Source organism: Hydra vulgaris, chromosome 12 (genome assembly GCF_038396675.1).
Source record: "Hydra vulgaris chromosome 12, alternate assembly HydraT2T_AEP".
Lineage (NCBI taxonomy): Eukaryota > Metazoa > Cnidaria > Hydrozoa > Anthoathecata > Hydridae > Hydra > Hydra vulgaris.
The window spans coordinates 75381712-75405000 of NC_088931.1; the positions used below are offsets into that span (position 1 = coordinate 75381712).

At 26.9% G+C, this 23289-nt stretch overlaps 1 protein-coding gene across 3 annotated transcripts in view; it reads right to left on the bottom strand.

The window, feature by feature from the left end:
- Positions 1–23289, bottom strand: part of LOC100213342 (phospholipase D1) — a 65082-nt gene that overhangs the window by 11202 nt on the left and 30591 nt on the right. For 2 of the 3 annotated variants that reach the window (XM_065814461.1, XM_065814460.1), the window contains exons 8-20: positions 17920–17958; positions 17611–17805; positions 17032–17224; positions 16760–16862; positions 16594–16682; positions 14586–14870; positions 14246–14464; positions 14091–14179; positions 9206–9261; positions 7777–7875; positions 7258–7325; positions 7111–7180; positions 6935–7008 (exon numbers count right to left, since the gene is read on the bottom strand). In XM_065814461.1, coding sequence (XP_065670533.1) covers positions 6935–7008; positions 7111–7180; positions 7258–7325; positions 7777–7875; positions 9206–9261; positions 14091–14179; positions 14246–14464; positions 14586–14870; positions 16594–16682; positions 16760–16862; positions 17032–17224; positions 17611–17805; positions 17920–17958 — 1579 coding nt within the window. Of the gene's footprint in view, positions 1–6768; positions 6819–6934; positions 7009–7110; positions 7181–7257; positions 7326–7776; positions 7876–9205; positions 9262–14090; positions 14180–14245; positions 14465–14585; positions 14871–16593; positions 16683–16759; positions 16863–17031; positions 17225–17610; positions 17806–17919; positions 17959–23289 lie in introns of all 3 variants that reach the window. The other variant, XM_065814462.1, reaches the window with a different exon arrangement.

Sequence of the window (23289 nt, forward strand, 5' to 3'; positions counted from 1 at the left end):
CTCAAGTCAACACTGCAGGCACAGACTGTCTTATAGGCCTGCTAATTTAGTCATTACTGTGGTGATTTTGAACATTGAACAATTACAACACACTACACTAGTAATACTATATCTCTACACTGCCATTACATTAACTATGAGTTACAAACACTAATAAGAATACTGTTGAACTGTCACTTCAGTCAATTACTCTTTTCGGAATAATCGTAATCGGTGTTCATGTTTGCTATACCCTATAAAAAGACAAGCTGGGCGACCTCACAACACTGTCTGATTGCATAAATATTTTTTGCAGGCTCTCTTGTTACCCAAAGGAACATTTTAAAAGGGTGGGAGCTTAACATTTCAAAAAAAATTTTTTTTTATTGCTTTAAGGACCACCCTATTGACCATGATAGTATTTGAAGAAAAAAGAAAGAAATGCAACCTTACAATAATGGGAAAGTGGCTCAAACTAAGAGGGTTGTTATTCGTCAATATTAGAATGCCTACAATATTGCAGTATTTCTTTGCAGTAAATAAATGAGTTTTTTAACAAAAATTGTGGATTTTAAGCCCAGAATTTAAATCAGAATTTAAAGCCACTGCAAGCCTAAGGCTGTTACAAAAAGAGATCAGATTTAAAATTAGCTGCTTGTTCTAAGCAATTAAAAAGTGAGTTTTGTCAAGACAAGAGTATAAAGTTGAGTCGTCAGCAAATAGAACCACTTATTGTTGATAAGACACAATACAGGAGCAAAGAAAGAACCTTGTGGTACCCTTAAAGTTACTTAAAATAAAGAAGCAAGTAGGTCTTAAAGAATAACTTTACTGCTGGAGTTTGAAAGAAATAGTTTCATAACCTCAAAACCTTTATATAAAGAAACTAATAACAGAGTGAAGATTAATCGTAGGATAGTTGGAGAGGTCAAAGTGTTTTCTAAAGTTTTGAAAAATTGCAACTACTTATTTAGCACTTTTTAAAAGTTTAGCAAAAATTGAAGAGAATTCTGGAGAACACTTTTTTAAGACTATGATGGAAATCTATTCTGGAGCACAAACTGTAAAAGCGTTTAATTGAGAACTAACTTTAGCATTAAAAGCCAGAGTGATTTCGATGTTTAACTATGGTTTAATCTGTTTAACTGTCAAAGAAGAGTATGGTCATTATATTCAAGAGTCAAATTAAAGTAAGATTTCTTTGCAAATAACTCTGCATTATTCTGGGGAGAGGTAAAAAAGATTAAACCCATGAATTAGAGATTAAATGTTAAACTTACTTTAGTTAATAACATTGTTGAAGACTAACCAAAAGTCTCTAGAACCTAACATTTGAAATAAGATACAAGATTTAGTAAACTGAGAATAACAGAGCTTAACATCAGACAGGACTTTTTTAAATTGGCTTTTTGCAATAATAAAGAGGCATTTGTTCTTAAGAGAGATGTTCTTGTAAAAAAAATGAAAAAATGATTAATGTTTAATAAAGCAACTGCTCAAGATGGTGAAAAATGTGGAGTAGAATGAGACTTAATATTGAAGAGAAGTAATAAAAGCCTCCAAACTTTTATTCCAGAAGGAATAAAAGCTTCCAAGATGCATTCTATGCATACATATTATGGATATAAACATACGTTTGCTATTTATTTAGATGCTGGCATACAATATCTTTTCATTGTTATATAAACTTTAGTATTTATATGGTGTAGTATTTGCCAAAAGAGAAGACAATTAGATGGATGCGTGGTGTGACTCTAGACAAAAAAAGGAGGCATAATCTTAGATTATTAAAAACGTTGTATCGAACAATGTTTGTCAGAAAAGATTAAAGTAATTTAGGTATCAGCATGTAGAGATGTAGCAACTTCAGTAGAAAATGGTAGTGATAGAAGTAAGAAAACTTTAAGAGAGTGCCTTACATATTGTATCAATGAGCTTTAGTTATGAAAAAAAAAATGCTCTAGATTGTTTATATTAGAGAAACAGCATAAAAGAGTAAGCTAAGTCTAATGATGATGATGATGATAATGATGATCATCATTATCATGATGATGATGATGATCATCATATCAGGCTTCCCTTTTTTATGCTGTTGATGATGATGATCATGATGATCATGATGATAATAATAATGATACTGTTGATCATAATGATGTTTATATAAGCATATATATACAAAATATATTATGAAATTTGAATTTAAAAAATTTACTTTAGGATGTATAAATGTTTATGCAGACCCTGGTCACAAACCCGGCCCCAACCCTAGCTATATTTTATCAAACTCAGCCCTGGCCTTGGTCAAATATCAACCCCAGTCACTTACTACTCAGTGATCATATGCTCACCACAGCAAATAAATAAATAAATAAAATAAATATTTCGTCAGTTTTCTTATAGAGGTCTTCTCTCTTTTAGACAAGGCCTAAATTTACAATGTAAATGTTGTTGGACCTGCTCTAGCTGCTAAGCTTGATCTACTGTCCCATCTAGGGTTCAATGCTGTCCCATCTAGAGTTCAATGCTGTCCTATCTAGAGTTTGATGCTTTCCCATCTTGGGTTCGGACTTAGTAATTGTAATGAAAATAATAACAGAACCAATAGATATTATTGTATTAATTTTTTAAAGACACAATAACAATATCTATGGTTTACAATTATTGTAATATTGTAATACATTAACAATAAATACTCTATTGCAATGAATCTTTTTAATACAATAACAATATCTAAAAAAAAATGTTAATTTAATGTTCCAATACAATAACAGTATATGTTGTATTGTAGTTCATCTTTATAATAAAATGATATTATTTAAGAAAAAAAAGTTACTGTTATGTTAAAAATTAAAAATGTTTTACTTGCCCATTTGCCATGCCATGTGACTCTGAAATACGGTATTTTATGATTTATACTAGTACTATTTGATATAATGAATAAAATAATTAATATAAATTATTTTGCATGTTAATAAGGCTGTCATCAGAAAGGCCATATTTTTAGTGTTGTTATCAACTTTGACTAAATCAACTAAAAGTTGACTAGTCGAAAGTCAAAATTAGTTGACTTTGAATCAACTAATGACTTCCTACTAATCAACTAAAAGTCAATTTAGTTGAGTAAAAGTTTTAAAATCCTTATATCTTTTCATTCAATATAACTTTTCAATTTTAAATTTTTTTTTCATTTAGTAATAATAGTATGTACTTTTACAACTATTAGTTTTTTGTTTACTTAAAGTTTTATCTAACTCATGGCATTATTCTCTTCCGCGGTGCTCTGTGATAAGACCATAACTTTTGAGAGCACCTTAAAAATTAAAAAAATAATTATAGGGAAAGTTTGTGTACCCAGGGTTGGATATTTTCAATGCCTAAATTCATGGATATGATCATATCTCTATACTAATTATTTTGTATTAGTTTAAGTATATTGGCTATAAAAGTCCACAATGTAGAAAGGTTTCAAAATTAGTGGTCCTAGGTACAATAAGCTTTTTTTAAATTGTATTTAAGGCCACTATCTGTTGTACCTAGAGCAGCTCTCTGAAAATTAGGTTTAATTCCATAATAAATTGACAACAAAGAGACATAAATTTGATAAAAAATTTATTTAATCTTAGATTGCTTTCAACTAATTTATCTAGTGTTACTTAATTGCAACATTTAAATAACAAAATTGACTAATTGCTCTGAGCAAAACTGACAAATAAGTCTACGCATAAAATGGTAGTCCCAAAACAAATGCAAGAAACATATGACCCTAGGTACAAGCAAGCTTTATGGCACTTTGTAAAAGAAATGAAAGCCTCATTAAAAATGTCATCTATTAACGAACCCCAATTGAGAGGAGAATTATTGAACATCAAACTTAGTACTTTACATTAAGCATTAAGTAACAAACAATATAATATTCAAGAACTTATAGGAAAGCATTTCCTTTAGGATTGTAAAACAATCTAAGATACCAGCGGCAAAAACTTACTTTAGACCATCAAAAAGTGTTTTCCGATTATAACTTGCCATAGCAACACTCCCTGAGAACCAAAATAGGATAAAAATAATAATATTTTTACAACTAATCACCTCACTGAGAAGCATTACTTAAAACTTTATAGTATTCAAATAAAGTGGGGTGGACCTAGGTACACAAACTTCCTCTACCTAATTAAACTTTTGGTTATGTATTTCTTTTGTTTACTTGATGCTTTTGATTTTTATAAATACTTTCGTACAAGGCCGCTCCATGCTGGCTCGGGGCCTTGGGTATAAGGTCATCAATATAATCACATTGTAAATATGATTTTAATATATATATATATATATATTTATATATTTGATATAAAGCAAGTATTTAAGGTAGCCCCTAAATCATTGGGGTCTGGGAATAAATTGTCCCGTTGTCAGAGCAGCTCTTTTCTCATTTTGTTTTGCTCCATTAATATTTAAATGATATGATGTTAAAAAATAGAAAGCAAATAAGTTACTTAATTATTTTTATTACAATTTATTTCAAAAAAAAAAAAAAAAATTATTCCCATATTTTGACTAAATCGACTTTGAAAATATATTAGTTGATTTAGTCGACAGTCAAATTATTTAATAGTTGTAACAGAACTAAATTTCGGCTCAAAGCTAAATTGATACATTCGACCCTGGTCTACCCTAAAGAAGTTATAAAAGAAAAATTAATAGCTTTTAAGTTAAAAAGCTTAATGAAAGCAAATAAAAGCTTTTACTTTGTAGTTTGGAAACCATATAAGGTTTAGTGTGGCACCTTTATTGGTTGTTGAGATAATGACTGAAATATTCAAAAACTACAGCAAAATCATGTGCAAAAATTCACAGTTTTTATATCACTTTTATGAAAATTATCTTCAAGAAGTACTATTAATATTAGGCTCTTTATCCCTTACTGTTACGTAATAATTTTCCAAGTTTTAGATCTACAATCTTTTTTTTGAGTATACTCAAAAACTCTGTTTGGTTTTAAAGTGTTTTTTTTCTTCCTAATTGTTCAGCTTTGCATTGCCTTAACTTTTTAAGAAAACAAAAAACTTTTTTTTTTTACTTAAATCTGCATGCCATTTAAGTATACAAAAATTAAATTAAATTTCAAAAAATTAAATATTTTACTCATGTCCACCATTTAAACCATTGTGAAATGTTTATGTAGCTTTGGTCACAAAACCAATCCAAGCCATTATTTATTAAACCTGGCCCCAGCCCTGGTCAAATATCAACCCCAGTTGCTTACTACTAAAAGGTTGGTAAGATTTTAGTTTTAGAACAGTAAGAAAACATTCTTAGCTTTAGAATAGTGAAAAAAAATTGTCTGAGAAAAAAAAGACTTATAGAAAAAAAAGACGATTAATAATTTTATTACAAGACTTTAAGTTCCAAGATTCAATATATAACATGGAGGTTGCGCTAGAAGTGCCTATTTCACCTTTTGAAAATAAAAATAGAATTTTTATGAAACAAACCTTCAAACCAAACCTGATTATAAAAACTTATGTAAGGCAAAGTAGTAAAGGTTCATAGTCATTTTCAGAAAAAGGAGTAATTGAAAAGTGCGTATGCAAAAAAAAAAGCTTTAAAAAAGCTTCATACTAGTTTGTTTGAAGAAACTTTACCCAGAGTACTTCACCCAAATATGAAAACAATCAAACAAAATTTAACTGCTCTTGTGTCATTTCTAACCATTTCAAGATGACTAAACAATAGATAGGTTTTTTCTAAGTATCACACCATTATCAACCACTGGGGAACTTCATATTTTTCATCATTTTTCGCTGGAGAATCTTATAATTAGATTAACAACATGAAGATTTATTTTCATTTAGTTAAGTTACACAAAGCCACAGCCTTGTTAACCATCATCAGCTGAATATACGCATCTATACCCAACTCGTATGTTGGCCACTTTTGTGTGGCATTTACGGTAAATAATGAGCTGTAGCAACCGACTGAAAATTGTCCTGTAGGTGTTTAAATTTATCAACTGATGTTGCCTTGATGACTTTATTTTAAATAATAATAATTTATGCAACTTTTTTCATAAATGTTTTACAAATTTTTAAGAAATTAAGAAAATATTTAAAAGTTTAAAATAAAAAATAAAATGATTTTTAACATTTAATTTAATTTCATATTTTAACATTTATATTATAGTATATTACTATTCTGATATGATATTATATATATTGTTATTATTACTATTATTATTACTTGATATTATTACTTGTTTAATATTCAATTAAAGTTTATATTTATAATTTATATTTAAAATTTTAAACTTAACTGATATCAAGTGCATAGCCAGTGGTAGGAATTAGGGAAGTCAGGTTTCACAATGACTTTTAGGATTTGATTCCCCTCTTCCCCATGAGTTGCCCCTGAAAAAATAACTTTTTCAGGTAAACCTATTTTCATTCTTTAAATTCCCTGAATTTTTCCTGAAATAAATAAAGCAAAATAATACATTTTCCAGATTTTCAGTATGTTTTCCAAATATGTAACTTTTTCCCCACCACTCTCAAAAGAAAACGAAAATTTTGAAAAATGCAAAAATTAAGGATAAAATTGCATAACAACTGAACCTTTTTTTTATAAACTCTTTTAAAAATCCAACTTTTAATTATTTTACATTAATTTGTTAATTATAAAGATATGATATAAAACATAAAATAATTACATTAAAAAAGACTGGACCCTACAAATTCTGGCTATGCAGATATTGGCTGTTTAAATATATATCTAATACATTATTTAGATTAATTTTCATACTTTTTGAAATTCTTTTTATCTTTGATTGGACTTATTCAACATCTCGATGACTGAAGTAAAACAAAAAGTTTAAATAACTATGGATGAACTGCTGTTTTGAACAATTTAGAAGGATTAAAAATTCAAGTTCATACTTGATAAATTCAATTATTAAAAAGAAACTTACAAATTTATAGTCTTGTATACATACACCAATTTCTGAATCCCTTGAACCTAGCATGCTTCGATCATTGATGTTAGCTAAAAGTGAAAAAAACAACAAAAACTTTTTTTTTTGACATTCTGTTTAATCATAATTAAAAAAAAAAAAAAAAATTCTTAAATTTTTTTTGTAAATCGTACCTGATCCTATCACTGCAACAGAGTCATCAACAATTAGAAGCTTGCTATGAATGTACACAGGTACAGTCACCTATAAGAGATTTTTTTTTCTTCAAAATGTCACAATTGATTAAAGAATATTGGTTTCAAAAGCAAAAAAAATTGTACCAGTTTTCCAGCTAGATTAGCATAACTCCTTAGAGAATAAAAACTTATATATGGTGATGGATCGTGAACTGAATTATATAAAATAAAAAACCATAAAACTCAATTAAAAATGAATTAAAAAATAATAAGAAGAAGAACAATAATAACTGTTTTAAATATTTTAAATAACATCCATTAAAACACAAAACAATTTTTGTATGCGCAAAACATAAAGATTATTAAATTATTATTTTATGCATATTTTCAAAAAAAACTTTTTGTTAAATAATTTTTCTTTATTTTTTAGGAAAAGTGGGTTGTTTTTTGGGAGTATAGTCCTCACAAAATTATATAAAAGTACTCGCATATGTTTACTCACTTTAATTCTTAAAAAAAAAAAAACAATAAAAAAAAAAAAAAAAAATAGGAGATATTCAAAATAAAATACTAAAAATCAAAAACTGAAAGAAAAAAATTGAAATTGTGGAACTAAAAAAAATATTGCATGCTGTATAATGTTAAATATAAAAATGATATTACCTCCTGCTGTCTTAAGACGATTAATAATTTTATTACAAGACTTTAAGTTCCAAGATTCAATATATAACATGGAGGTTGCGCTAGAAGTGCCTATTTCACCTTTTGAAAATAAAAATAGAATTTTTATGAAACAAACCTTCAAACCAAACCTGATTATAAAAACTTATGTAAGGCAAAGTAGTAAAGGTTCATAGTCATTTTCAGAAAAAGGAGTAATTGAAAAGTGCGTATGTAAAAAAAAAAAAAAAAAAAAAAAAAGTGTGTACAGCCAGTGTAATAGTAAAAAAATTTAGCGTATTTTACACCCATTAAGTAAAAAGAACTTTGAGCAAGATTAAACTTAACTTGCGGTTATATTGCATGAAATAATTTAAAAACACGAGTTTAATCAAACTAATTTATTTAACTCATGTTTCATAAAACTGATATTTCAAAATAATATAACTAAATTGATTTTTAATTCTCAATTTTTAATTCTCAAATGAAAGAGAATCAGAACATTTTTGTGCAGTATATTTCAGATGTTAAACTTAAACCTATTGATTTTAGAAGCATTAGTCTTGTAAAATTGTACAAATTAATATCAAAATTCAAGTTATTGTCAATTATAACAAATATTTGTTACCCTTGATGACATTTACAAGAGTAAACCATTAAAGAATATGTAGAATGCCAGTATTGTCTGTGCATTCATTTGCATTCTTTTTGCTATCAGCTAGATTGTTAAAAATAACAAAAAATCGCAAAGAATCGCAAAAAAAACAAAGAATCGCAGCCTTAGATCAAACACTTTTGTACACCATTAAGTACTGGTTTCCCACAAAATAAAACCCTGTAATTAATATGTTTTAATGCAATCACCATAGTACTATGCTGATTAAATTAAAATATACTAATACACAAAATATACTAAATCTCATCAATTTTATATATTTTTATCTATATTTATAGAAACCTTTTATATTTATAGAAACACAAAAATAAACTCATTGTAAAAAAATAAATTATTGTAAATTTATATCTAAAGTGTAGAGCATTTACATTATAAATCTATACACTACATTATGGCATAAGAACTCATCTATATATTTTTACTTTAACAAAATAGTATAAAGGTATTCAAATTTTTTCATAAAATTTGAATACCTTGAAAATGTTTTTATTTAAGTGATTTTGCCTGGGACCGAGTGTCACAACTCAAAACTTAAATATTCCTTTTATCAGTATCCATGCTAAAGTAGATATAAAACCAAAGTGTTCCTTTCCTGAGTAACATTTTGGTTTTATAATACTACTTTAGAGTTGAGTTGAGATAGTTGGCATCTCTTTTTCATGCTACAAATGGCATAATATAAGTGATTTAATCTATGATATAATAAAACTAAAATCAATAATAAACACAAAAATACTTTAAAATATTTGATGTTACCTGGAAAACAAGGTAACAGTGGCATCAAAATGTAAACACGAAAGACTTCTTTGTTACTAAACATAATGTATATTTGTGTGTGTGTGCGTGTAAATATATATATATACATATATATATATATATATATATATATATATATATATATATATATATATATATATATAAATAAATATATATATATATAAATAAATATAAATATATATGTATATATATATATATATATATATATATATATATATATATATATATATATATATATATATATATATATATATACACACACACACACACACACAAAATAAACAATAGAAACATTACATATAAAGTTCAAAAAATAAAATAAAAATGTAATTAAATAAATTATTATCATATCTATCAAAAATAGCTTTCTTGTTCTGTCTTTTTCTAAAATGGTTCATAAACCATCATGTTAATTCCTACGGCAACATAATTGTAATATTACCGCAAACCAACTATTTAAAGATTTTTAGGAAGGATTTTATATGTAAGAACTGTCAATACCTTACCTCCCTTTAATGAGAAAAACTACAAGAATAATTTTTTACAATTTTAAGATATAAACTCTGCAAGATTTTATATCCCAAACAGCTTCTTCATATGATTTAATAAGGTATTTATTGACATATCTTAATGTTTGATTAAAGAAATGATAAGGATTCTTTAAATTGAGTAGAGATATAAAATAGTTTATCTCTGCTCATTTTAAAAGTTGTTAAAATTATAATTTTATTAGCAATTGTTAGTGCGCAAATTTTTTACTATTAAAACTTCATACTTAATACTTGTAAAACAACTGTTTTATGAAACACTACTACAAAAATGACTAGTGTTACATAAAAAGAGATTTTATTAAATGTACATATTTTTAAGATAATTCTTCTATAGAAAATTTTAAATTTACCTATAAATCATTCATTTGTTTATTACATTTGCAGCAAAAACTTACGAGAAAATAAATAAAAATATTTAAAGAAAGAAAAAAAAAGGCGATATTTAAAGTAATAGTAAGTACAATTAAAAGAAAAAATGTTCTCAGTTAAATACAGCAATTATGATATATTTTTATATTATTATAGAAATAATATATTAAATATTTTTATTAAAACAGTAATAAAATAAGAAATTCAATCATTCATGAAAAAGAGGTGTATAACCACCAGTAAAATGAAAGTAATAATTTAAATAAGTGAAGCAAAAAAAAAAAGAAGATATAGTTTACATTATAAATTTGTCCACAAACCAAATTAAAGTAGCATGTCGTAAACAATAAAACTATTTTAAACGTTAATTTAAAATTTAAAAGATTTTATGAAATTTTGGTATAAGCATTTTCCAAAACTTATCATGATTATTTTTTTTTACATCATAATTATTCATTTTGGGAGATAATTTTGGTCATTTTAGGTGGCAATTTTTTATCATTTGACTGACCATTATTTTCCACGCTATATTTATTCATATATATATATATATATATATATATATATATATATATATATATATATATATATATATATATATATATATATATATATATATATATATATATATATATATATATATTGCAACTGTATATGAATATATATATATATATATATATACATATATATATATATAGATATTCATATACAGTTGCAAGCAGTGAACTGTACACAGCAGTAAATTTCTATGTTTTTATTTCTTTGTACCTGAATTTAAATAAGTTTTAATGCACATACATCAACTATCTTATAGCCTGCTGCTGATAGGAGTGTTGCTACATCAACTAAGGGTTGGGCTGTGGCAGCAATCTTTGCTTTCATTAATCTTCGTTTTTTTTCTTCTTATTCTGATTTTTTTTTTCGGGGTAGGGAGGGAGGGATATTTTTCTAGAACCAATATCAAAATAAACTAATTATTGAATAAAAAAAAAAAATCTGATTCACTCCCAACAAAGCAACCACTATTAAGTTATTATTACTAGAAAAAATAAAAATAGAGTTTAAGAACAAGGAAATGGTTGACAGAAGACTCGAAAAGTTGTAGATTGTATGAGTCAGGAAAACATGACGATGGGAGAGTTTTAAAGGGTTGAAATACAAGGAAAAAAACCATATGAAAGTTTTTAAAGCATGCAGGGACAGATACAGTAAAAGAATCTAAGCAAATTTTTATACGCTATTTGAATTCCGTGTACGAAATGATGATTTCACTTACGTGTTTAGCCACTTGCATTACACAAAAACTTTTTTTAATTAGATTATTATTTAAACAGTCTTTTAAAATAGTTTATGCAGAAAACATTAAGTGTTGATAGTTTTTATTTATTTTTTGACCATTAAAAACTCAACTATAAACAATCGCCCCCTCATTTATAAAAAATAAACATAAGACGAATGTTTTAAAGGAAAAAAAAAAGTCTTACAAAATTGTTCTCCAGAACTCTCTTTAATTCTCTCTAAACTATTTAATAAGTGCTTGACCGAGTATTGTTTTCCTGCCTATTGGAAATTGGCATCTGTGGTTCTAATTTTCTCGTTTGGAGTACATTCAGATCCCTCCAATTATCTTCCAATCAGCCTTCTTTCTGTTATTAGCAAGGTCTTTGAGTCTTTAATCAACAAATTTCTCACATCCAATCTTGGATCAAAATCTTACTGTCAGACAATCAATATGGTTTTCCATCTTTTCGTCTACAGCTGACTTGCTAACTACTGTGACTGAAAGATTTTATTGTACATCAGATAGAGGCGGAGAGGCTAGGGCTAATGCTGTTGATATAAGTTTGGCATGCTGGCCTTCTCCATAAGATTGCTTTATATGCTGTATCTGGGAAAGTTTTTGATATTATCAAATTGTTTCTTTTTAACTGCCTTATCAAAGTCATCCTTTAAAGCTAACACTCTTCTTCAATTCCAGTAACTTCTGGGGTACCTCAAAGTTCTATCCTTGGTCCTGTTTTGTTTCTTATCTACATTAATGATCTTCCTGATAACCTTACATCTAAAGTGGCTCTTTTTGCTGATAACTCAAACTTATACTCCTGTCATGAAAAAACATCTTCTTTTTTTCAATCGTTTAGAACAGGCCAATCACAGGCTTGTGAATTTTAATTTCAACAAAAATCAGTTATTTACTGCAAACAACTATTGCAATACTGTTGACATTTCTATATTAATGAATGACAACCCTGTCATTCAGTCCTTCTCTTTATGTCTTCTGGGATAATCTTTCACTACTGACCATTCATGGAAACAACTGATTGCTTCTGTTTATCGTGCTTGCCATTTTCTTACTCCTGATTCTATACTCTAGTTCTACAAACCTTTTATTCATTCCTGTATGGAATACTGTTGTCATATCTGGGCTGGTTTTTCTAATGATGCACTTTATCTTTTAATGATGCTTTTTTTTCTAGACACCGTCCAAAAACACATTGTAAACATAGTTAGACCAGCTCTGCTAATTTAAACACATTGTAAACATAGTTAGACCAACTCTGCCAAGCTTGAGTCTCTTTCTCATTGTCATAAACTTTGAGTCGTCATCCAGCAGTCTCATTCTTTTACTGTATCTGTCCCTGCATGCTCTTCAACTTTTATTCGTTTAGTTTTTTCCCCGCATTTCAATCTCTTGGAACTCTCTCCCATCTACATGTTTTCCTGACTCATATAACTTACAACTTTTCAAACTTCTGTCAACTGTTTCCTTGCTCTTCAACTCTATAAAAGAGTTTCCTTGCCTTTAACTCTATTTAACTTATTAAATATTTTTTTCTAGTATCTCCCAACTTAATAGTGGTTGCTTGCATCCTTGTTGGGAGCCAATCAGAATATATATATATATATATATATATATATATATATATATATATATATATATATATATATATATATATATATATATATATATATAAAGAACAATGAAGTAAGTAGACATAATGAAGCAGATAGATTAGTCATAAATAAATTGTTCTTTTATAAAAAAACAACTTATTTATAACATGTCAACCTGTTTCGTCAGGGTTCCCACTATTAAAACTGAGGCTAAAATTAAGGACTTTAAGGAGATTTAAGGAGATATTTTCCTAATATTTAAGGAGATTTAGTAGCGAACAACAATTTTTTGAAAGTAAAATTAAGGAGAAAACGATTACATTAAAGACAGAATCTTACTTTTTTCAATAAATTATAAATATAAACAGAGGAATTATTATAAATTAATATATTACTTTATATATATATATATAAATATAAATACATATATATAATAAAAATATAGGTTCGCAAACTATCAAAGAACTATATATTTTCTTCTTTATTAATAAATATAACACAGGTAAACAATTTATGTTTTCTAAAATCTCTATGAAAATATATGCTTCTTTTGAAACCCAGTTTGACATACTTTTGAATATTTTTTTGTTTGTTGACAATATTAGGGATTTTACCCCAAATACTAAAGATTTGAACCCAAAAATCTTTACAACTTGATGTGATGGTAAAAAATGCATATTGAAATCAAAATGTTGCATATTTGAAATCAAAATGAGAAATTCTATACAAAAAACAAATTGTTTGCTTGGCACCAGAAAATTTTTTTTGTTGACCTGTGTAATCCATTCACTTTAATAAAATTTCCTAGATGATTAAAAAAAAAAATATGGAGAAATTAAGGAGAACAGTCAAATTTTAACTTTTTTAAGGTTATTTAAGGACTTTAAAGGAGGTTTTTATTTTTTAAGGATATTTAAGGTTTTTAAGGAGGAGTGGGAACCCTGTTGATTGAATTTCAAAATTTACTTATAAACTAATTTTTACCTATAAATTAAATTATTAAAATTAATCATTATAAATCAATTAAAAATTACTCATATATATCTTACTAGTAAGCATAAAGGATTCTCTCAACAAGTGCATCTGCAATTTTATTGAAAACATTATCTTCTGGAAGAGATGATATAAAAAATTGATTCTAAAAAAAATTTTTTTAATAGTTTAAGTTATTACGATTAAGTGAAAAATTGTTCATTAAAAATACCTCAATGTATATGTAGTATTTGGCATTCTTAATATGTTCTAAGTAAGCAGTATATATGGAGCATTCTTCCACTCGATCACCAGTTGACCACAAAGAACATGATCGAAGAATTTGAACATCGCAGTTTGTAAGATCTGAAAACCTATATGGATCTTTTTCAGAAATTAGAGATTTTGGTAACAGAAATGGAATTGAGAAATCTTCTTTAGCTTTTTCATGCTAAACAAAAAATCATTATATAAAATAAATTCCCGCTGAATGAATTGCTGAAACAATGAACATATGAATGAATATTTATTCATTCAAAGTAAAAAACTGTAAAATAAAAAATTTCAAAAACCTTTGTTAAATTCCACCGCTGTATAAAGTGCCTAGCAACATCTTGAGCAGGACTGCCAATAAAAAGTGCTCCTATGTCGTGCCATGGCATTCTTGGGATTAAATTTCTATTAATTGAATCAGTAAATGGTTTATCAACTTCTGTGATATCTTTGACATAAGGGTTTGAATAATCTTTTCCTATAAAATTCTTAGCACCAGCAAAGTTAGTGACTGCAATCTGCTGCATGCTATTATAACTTTCAGTAAAACAATTTAAATCCGAAGAATTGCGAATAATATTATCCTGGAAAAAAAAATTAAAATAAAGATCATGCTACCACACATCAGGTAGTACAATGCTTAACTTGTTTATCTGTGCGGCAGACTTTTTTGTCATATGTTTTTAAGATTTAGAAAAGGTTGATACAAAATTATAAAAATAAGCAGTCTACACAATTTGATTACATACATACATACATACATACATACATACATACATATATATATATATATATACATATATTTACACACACACACGTGTGTGTGTGTGTGTGTGTGTGTGTGTGTGTGTGTGTGTGTGTGTGTGTGTGTGTGTGTGTTTGTAGCAATGCTGTTTTGAAGTGCATATACTATCAAGAAAGTGCAAGAAGAACTGAGTCAGAGCTATAATATAATAATTATGTAGTAAAACTAACTATTATATTATAGCTCTGACTAATAGTTTTTCTGTGACTATAGTTTTTTATGTAAAACTATACATAAAAAATACAGAAAAACTATTGTTACAAGTGCGTTTCTAATCTTCAGGACTTATCTTATAGACTCAAGGTGGGAAGTTTGATTCATTGTGAATGTAGAGTAGTTGGTCATTTTGTTTTTTAAAAGGTTGGTAGGAGATTTTTTGAAAATTAAAAGTTATGTCAAGAATTAACGCTGTTTAGATTGGTTAGAATCTCTCTATTTAGAATCCAATATTTTAAAATGCACATTACCATCAACCTTTTGTCTTTGCAAAGTCTTTTATTTAAATAGATATTCATAATAATCTAAACAGTGTTAATTTTCGTGATATAACTTTTAATCTCTCCATTAATGATTGATTATCACAAAATTCTTCAGATGAAAAAATATAAAATCAAAAATAGAATACAAAGTAGCACTAAAATAAAACGGTTTTAAAATTTGGTTTAATCCGCCTTACAATAAAAGCATTTCTACCAATGTTGGCCAAATCTTTTTGCAATTAATAGATAAGTATTTCTCACTTTCAAACCCATTGCATAAATTATTTAATCCTTTGAGCAGCTGTAGCTAACTACAAAGGTTAGCTACAGCTGCTCAAACAACATTTCAAAAATCATAAAAAGTCACAACAAAAACATAAGTTCAAAAAGCACGACTGAAAACTGCTTTTGAAATTGCAAACTAAAAACAAAGTTGATTTCCAAATGTTGACACGAAAATAAATTTCTATTAAACAACCACAAACCTGAAGATAAGAAACACACCCTTGTAACAATAGTTTTTCTTTATAGTTTTTTATGCATAGTTTTGTGTAACTAGTTCCATTTGTAAATAATTATTTTAACAAAAATTTTTTATTTGTATTTCACCTGATGATTGCAATAGCATGAAACTTAAAGTTGTGAAAATCACGTAGTTTTATTTTCAACATTATATATACTATATATAAATATATAATATATATCATGTTATATATAATATACTATACATATATATATATATACATATATATTACTAAATATATATTATAGTATATATAAATATATAATATATAATATATATATATACTATATAATATATATATACTATATAATATATATATATTATATATAATATATAATATATATATATATATATATATATATATATATATATATATATATATAGTATAATTTTAAAAAATTTGTTAATTTATCAAATTTATTACATAATTTTTATTTATTTCAACATCATTTCCACAATTAACACAACTCACATTTGCCAAATAAAAATTATAAACATACATTTTTTCTTTTAAAGCTTGGAGTAGCAGATCCAAAATCAGTTATCCTATGAAAACTATCATCCCACCTGCCATAACACAAATCCAATCCTAAAAAATTTTAATTCAGTTAAATGAACTAAATAATTTACTTATTAAAGGATTGTTTATGTCTGCATAATGTGTACCTCCTAAAAAACAAATCTTTTGGTCTACGCAAACAATTTTCTCATGATGTGCCCAAAACAATGTTGCATTCCCAGCTGAAATATGATCAGGGTGTCTTAAGACCTTAAATATTTTTTGATTTTAATTTTATTCTTCCTTTTTGTTGAATACATTTCAATTGTTTTAAGATCTCAGATAAAAATTCAGATAAAATTAGGAAAAAAAGAGGTTGAAACAATAAAATTTAGAAAACAATATTAAGAAACCAAACACAAACGAGAATTTAAAAAACCTTAATATTTTCATGCAAAGATAACAAGGTCTTTTTTGTGTATAAACTATTGATCGGTAGAGTCATCTCTATTTCCTTATAAAGTAATATATATATTTGAACCCCTTTAGATGCTCGTTCTTTTAATAACATATCCAGCCGCCATTTCTCAGGGTGTGTTATAGGTCTTTTTAGTATAAGCTCAGGAGACAACCTGTGAAAAATTAATTAATCGTAAAATCAGTTTTTAAAATAATTTTTCTATTTTATAAATACAAAAGAAACTCTAAACTTTTTGCACATGTTGTTCTCCAATAAAAGAAAATGAGAAACAAAAAGCATATACTTACTAAATCTCAACTATTTTCCGTTCTTTTTTTAAATTAAGCATAAAATATTTTTATAAGTTTTGTAATTTTTAAGAGTTCTTTAAAACTTCACATCCCTAATAATTTAGTGAATTAAAGCTTTTAAATGAACCAAAAAATAAAAACTAGAAAAAAGTTTTAAAAATAACATGTTTTCACTTTAAAAGTTTTTGTGAGTCTAAAGAGTGAAATTTATAAGTCAATATGCTGAAACTTTAAGAAAATATAATACCACCAATCAGCAATATATATTTCTTCTTTAGCTTTACTTATTGCATCTGCAACTTCCCTAAAATAATCAGAACCATCAATGAACCATTTTCCCCAGCTGTTACGTCTTAATGGTGCAAACGAACCATTATGATGGTTTCTAATCCAATCACTACCAACACCTCCCATCTTTTGTACTATTTCATTCATCCATTCGCTACAATAAAACAAATTTTATATATCCAACTTAATCTTATAATATCCAAATTAATCTTATAAAATTTTAAAAGAAAAAAACATGTTTATTTAAAACCTTTACAAATGAACTTACGTAGCCTGTCTACTTGATACACATTTTATCAACAAATTTCTGAAAAATGGAATAATATATGTGAAATCAAATTTGAAAAAAATTTTTTGAAATACATTCTCTTCTTCTTACATATTATTTAACTCAAATCATGTTCTTAAAAGTTCCTACATTGAGGAAATTTAAAAACAGCAATTACTAAACTTAAGTTAACACCTATCAATTTCAATGATAATAAAATTACTGATTATAATAAAAAATTAGTGATAATAAAATTAGTAATATTATTAATATTAGAAATAAAATTAGTGATAATAGAATAACTATTATAAAAATAAAAACAATTACGAAATTAAATTTTAATAGGATAATAAGTATAAATTATTTAATATTTAAATCAGTCAACATGCGTACCAAAAATAAAAAACAAAAAACAAGCATAAAAGTAACAAAAAAGACAATAAAATTAAATAAAAAATAAATTCATTAGTAAAACAGAATAAGCGACAAAAAAATGTGAGCTAACACATTCTGTTTTGAAAATTTATAACTGCAGTTTTTAAAAAAATGATAAAACTTATATACTTTAAATGTGATTACTTTAGGGGTTAATTGTTGTCATCAATTAGAATAATAAAAAAAGAACTGAACTTTAAATACAGTATAATATAAGGATGATAAGTGTCTGCCAAAAGTTTTAGGATAAGACATATTCGTATTACATAAGTTTAAGAATAAAATTGGGGTTGTTTGTTTTATATATATATATACATATATATATATGTATATATATATATATATATATATATATACATATATATATATATACATATATATATATATAAATATATATATACATATACATATATTAATAGCAACCACTATTAGAGTTAGAAGTTACCGGAACAGAAAAGACAAAGTTTAAGAAGCAAGATAGCGATTAACAGACGACTTAAAAAATTACAAATCATATGAATAAGGAAATCAAGTTGAAGGGAGTGAATTCCAAAAAACTGATGTTAGAGGAAAAAAACAAGACAAAAAAGAATTTTTGGAGCACTTAGAAACAGTCACAGTAAAAGAATGAAACTTAATTAAATGATGAGTAACATGAGAACAAAATTTAATAGATGACACAAGAAACACTAGCTATTTAGAGCAGAGCCCATTAGAGTATTTATGGAAATAAGAAAGAGAAGCAACACTTACAATGCATTTTTGTTGCTTGTCTAAAAGAGAAAGGACATCATTCGAAGATTTGCTTCAGATATTCCATACAAGACGGATTAGAGTTTTATAGAGATAAATAATAGAATCCGGAGTAAGAAAGTTACAAATACAATAAAGAGATGTAAACTTAGCAGATGCTAATTTAGCAATGGATTTGATATATGGTTTTCAAGAAAGATCAGAAGAGTTTATCCGATAAGACTAAGGGTAAATGACTCATCGAGTATGTTACCATTTATAAATATAGGAAGATCTAGATTGTTGCAATAACAATTAGCTGAAAAAAAATAGTTTTATCTTAGTTAAAGTTCAACAGCCACTGAGAGCCCACGCTGTAGCAGAATTGAGATCTTTTTCAAGCTCAAATGCCCTTTCTAAGCAATCAGAGAGTGTTGGCTTTTTATCACAACAAGAATAAATGATAGTATCATCAGCAAACAATTCCACATTAAATGTAAGAATTTCTGGGAGATCGTTAATGTAAATTATCTTTTTTTTTTTATTATTCACGCCCCCCCCTCCTTCCAAGGCTGAGAAGGCCACTACAGTTGAGGAGCTACTTTTGTGGTTACAACCCTCTCTCAACTCTACAACTTCAAAACACGAACCTCGACAAACAAGGCCACTGCATGGAGAAAAAAGTTGAGCGCAGTACTACCAGGAATATGGTGGGGATCGAACTCGGAACTTCTCAATTATGAGGCGAGCACTCTACCACTACACCACTACCACATCTAATTAAAAAAAGTATAGGACCAAAGATAGAATCTTGAGGAACCTCTGAAGTTACAGGAAATGAAGCAGAGTGCTTTCCATCGAGGACAACTTTTATACTACGATTGGTAAGGAAGGCTTCAATAATCTTAAAGATATTACCTGATGTACTATAAGAAGAGAGCTTATGGAGAAGACCAGTATGTCAAACTTTATCAAAGGCTTTAAAAACAATGAGAGCGATAGCCTTAACTTCTTCACATCTATCTAATTCATGATAAAACCTATTAGTTATTACCATTAACAAATCAGCAGTAGAACGAAATGATCGAAATCTATATTGATGATCAGAAAGTAAGTTATTAGATTATAGATGAGAGATTAAGTGATTGTTAATTAAAGACTCAAAAACCTTGTTTATGATAGAAAGAAGACTATAGAGACAGTAGTTAGACAAATCAGATCACTCTCCAGAATTTTTGTAAATAGGGATAACAGATACTGCTTTTCAGCAGGCTGGAAAACAAGACTCTGATAAGCACTTGTTAAATAGCTTTGAAAGTATAGACAACAGCTCCGTCTATACTTTTAAAACTATTTAACAAGTTTTAACAGAATTAACTATTTAATTGAACAAGGGCTCAGTCAATTTGACCAGAAATAACATATTGATAAGCATTATTTATTTAACTTTTTTAAATATATTTTTATTATATTTAAAACATAAAATTCACAATGGTTGATTATCTATATCAGAATCAAAACGGCTTGAATAAAGTACATTATGAGTGTCATTTCTGTCTTTGGGTTAGTTTTATTCTGTATTGTCCCAATCAACGCATTGTCATAAATCATAACATGTCAGTTCTGTCCCCCAACATGAGCATCCTTTTTTATTGCAACCAGTTGCATATCTGCAATTAATAGAATTTAATACGGATCTAAAGCAACTTTATTTGACAGCTATTATCTTCAATTCATCACCATCCAATGTGGAACCAATCATCACCAATGTGAAACCATATTTTAAAACACTTGGTATATTTAATAGAGGTGCAGTGGCATGTTTCCAGATATAAGCTTTATTTATATTATTTTAACTGTTTTGTAAAGAGTGGTATTTACAAAACAAAATGCGACATTACAATTTTTAGTATTACAATTTAAATATTTGTATAAATTCATAGTATGCAGTACTATGCAGTACATAGTACTCTATGCAGTACATAGTACTACAAGTTTATAAAACCATTTGCTTGATAGCTGTAGCTTATGCTAAAGTATTTTATTTTTTTACCTTTTGATAAAACAAACAATAAATTAGTTGTTAACTTTATTTGCATAACCAAGAATTATTGACAGAAAATTAAAAAGAACGGGTGGAACTTTCACTTTCAGTAATATTATTTTCTGAAAAATCTGATTTCAGAAACCAAGCTCATCATTTTTATTATTCAAAAAAAAAATGCAAATGTATCTACCAGAAAATCAAATTCATTTTGACTGCAATAAAATAGTTGATAAAATACCAAACCAATAACAATATTAGTCTTTTTAAAAAAAGACTAATATTGAAAATTTGCAATTATAAAAGTGACAACTTTTATAATTGCTAGGATCCAAATTTTCCACACTTTAACAATATTTATAAAATATTTGGTAAGATAACTAAGGCAATAAACTTTTTTTTTACTTTTTGATTTTAGTGTCAATAACTTTTCTACAAAATGTTTCAAGAGACAACTTACACATTACTGTTAGATGTTACTAACGGTTACTGGTAGATGATACTAACGGTGGTATCAAAGCTTTATAAACTTTTGTGTAATACTTTTTATGATACCTCACCACAATCTTTGTCTCTAATGTGTAACAATGATCATTTTGTAGCTGCTCGACCAATAAACTACCATTAAGTCTGTTTCTGAGAAAAAAGTAGAAACTAAACTTAATTTAGTTTCTGCTTTTTTCTTTTATTGCAATAATCTGTATAGTAAAAAGTTTTATATTTGCAAATAGTTTAAAGTAATAGTTCAAAGTAACAGTTCAAAGTAATAGCTCAAAGTAACAACTCAAATTAATAGTTCAAAGTAACAGTTAAAGTAATAGTTCAAAGTAATAGCTTAAAGTAATTTTTAATTTTTATATATGCAAATATTTCAAAATAACAAAACTTTGTTGAGATATTAACTTATGACAACTAACATTTTCTTTTATATTCTATTTTAAATTTTCAGAGTATTATTTAGTTTTTTTTCTGACTTTTACAATATTAGAAACATCTGTAAAATACTTGTAACATTTCTAATACAAACAAATAACATACAAATGGTATACAAAATAAGAGTTTTCAAAAAAAGTTTTTAGAACAATTTACTAAGTTATGTGATTACTTGTTAGCACCTGAATAAAGTCTTTTTTGTCATATAAAAATCAATTCATTTCATGATAAAATATATACTTAATTAGTAAAATTTCTTAATTGTTAAACTTTACCATTTTAAAAATGAATTAGATACAAGTGTTTTAAAGACTCAAATACAGATCATTTTTTTATTCTATTTCGATCACTAAGAAGGCAATTTGCCACACACATTTATTTTTTTGCAAAAATCTATACAAAAAAATATTGTTTTTTATTAAAATTTTTAAACAAAACCATAGTTATATAAATCGATTTTTGTAGGGAGTTCTAACAATTATTTCTCAAAAAGTGAAGAAGACAAAACTTGGGAACTTTTTGGATAACTCGATTATATATAATCTACTATTTCTGAAAAATTTACTTGAATCTGAGGAAGTCACAGACTGATGCAATCGGCATGAATAGATTGGGGTCAATTTTGGATGAATTAGTTTTCATCAAATGAGCCAACATAAATTTTAATAACTTATGTTGGCTCAATTGATGAAATAACTTAAAAAAACAAACCCATAATTAATCTATTTACATATATAATGCTATTTTTTGTTCTTCCTAATGATAATCTTTTTTGCAACTTTATTGTCTGGAAACTAACAAATAATTTATGTTAGCATAAATTAGCGAGCGCTCTTACCACTACACCACTACCACATAAAATGCGGTAGTGGTGTAGTAGTAAGAGCGCTCGCTTTGTAAACGAGAGGTTCAGAGTTCGACTCCCACCACGTCCCTGGAAGTACCGCGCACAACTCAAAAGTTTCTCCGCGCAGCGGCCTTGCTCGGCAAGGTTTGTGTTTCGAAGTTAAAGAGTTGAGAGAGGGTTGCACCACGAATAACAACTAAAAAATAAAATAACACAAAAATGAGTAGCCTCCTTGACTGTAGTGGCCCCCCTCGGGCCTTCAGGAGGTGAATAATTTAAAAAAAAAAAAAAAAAAGCATAACTTGACAATCCATACATAAAAGTTGCTATTATTTATTTAATATGAAATTGTTCATTTGAAGTAATTACAAGTTTTTAG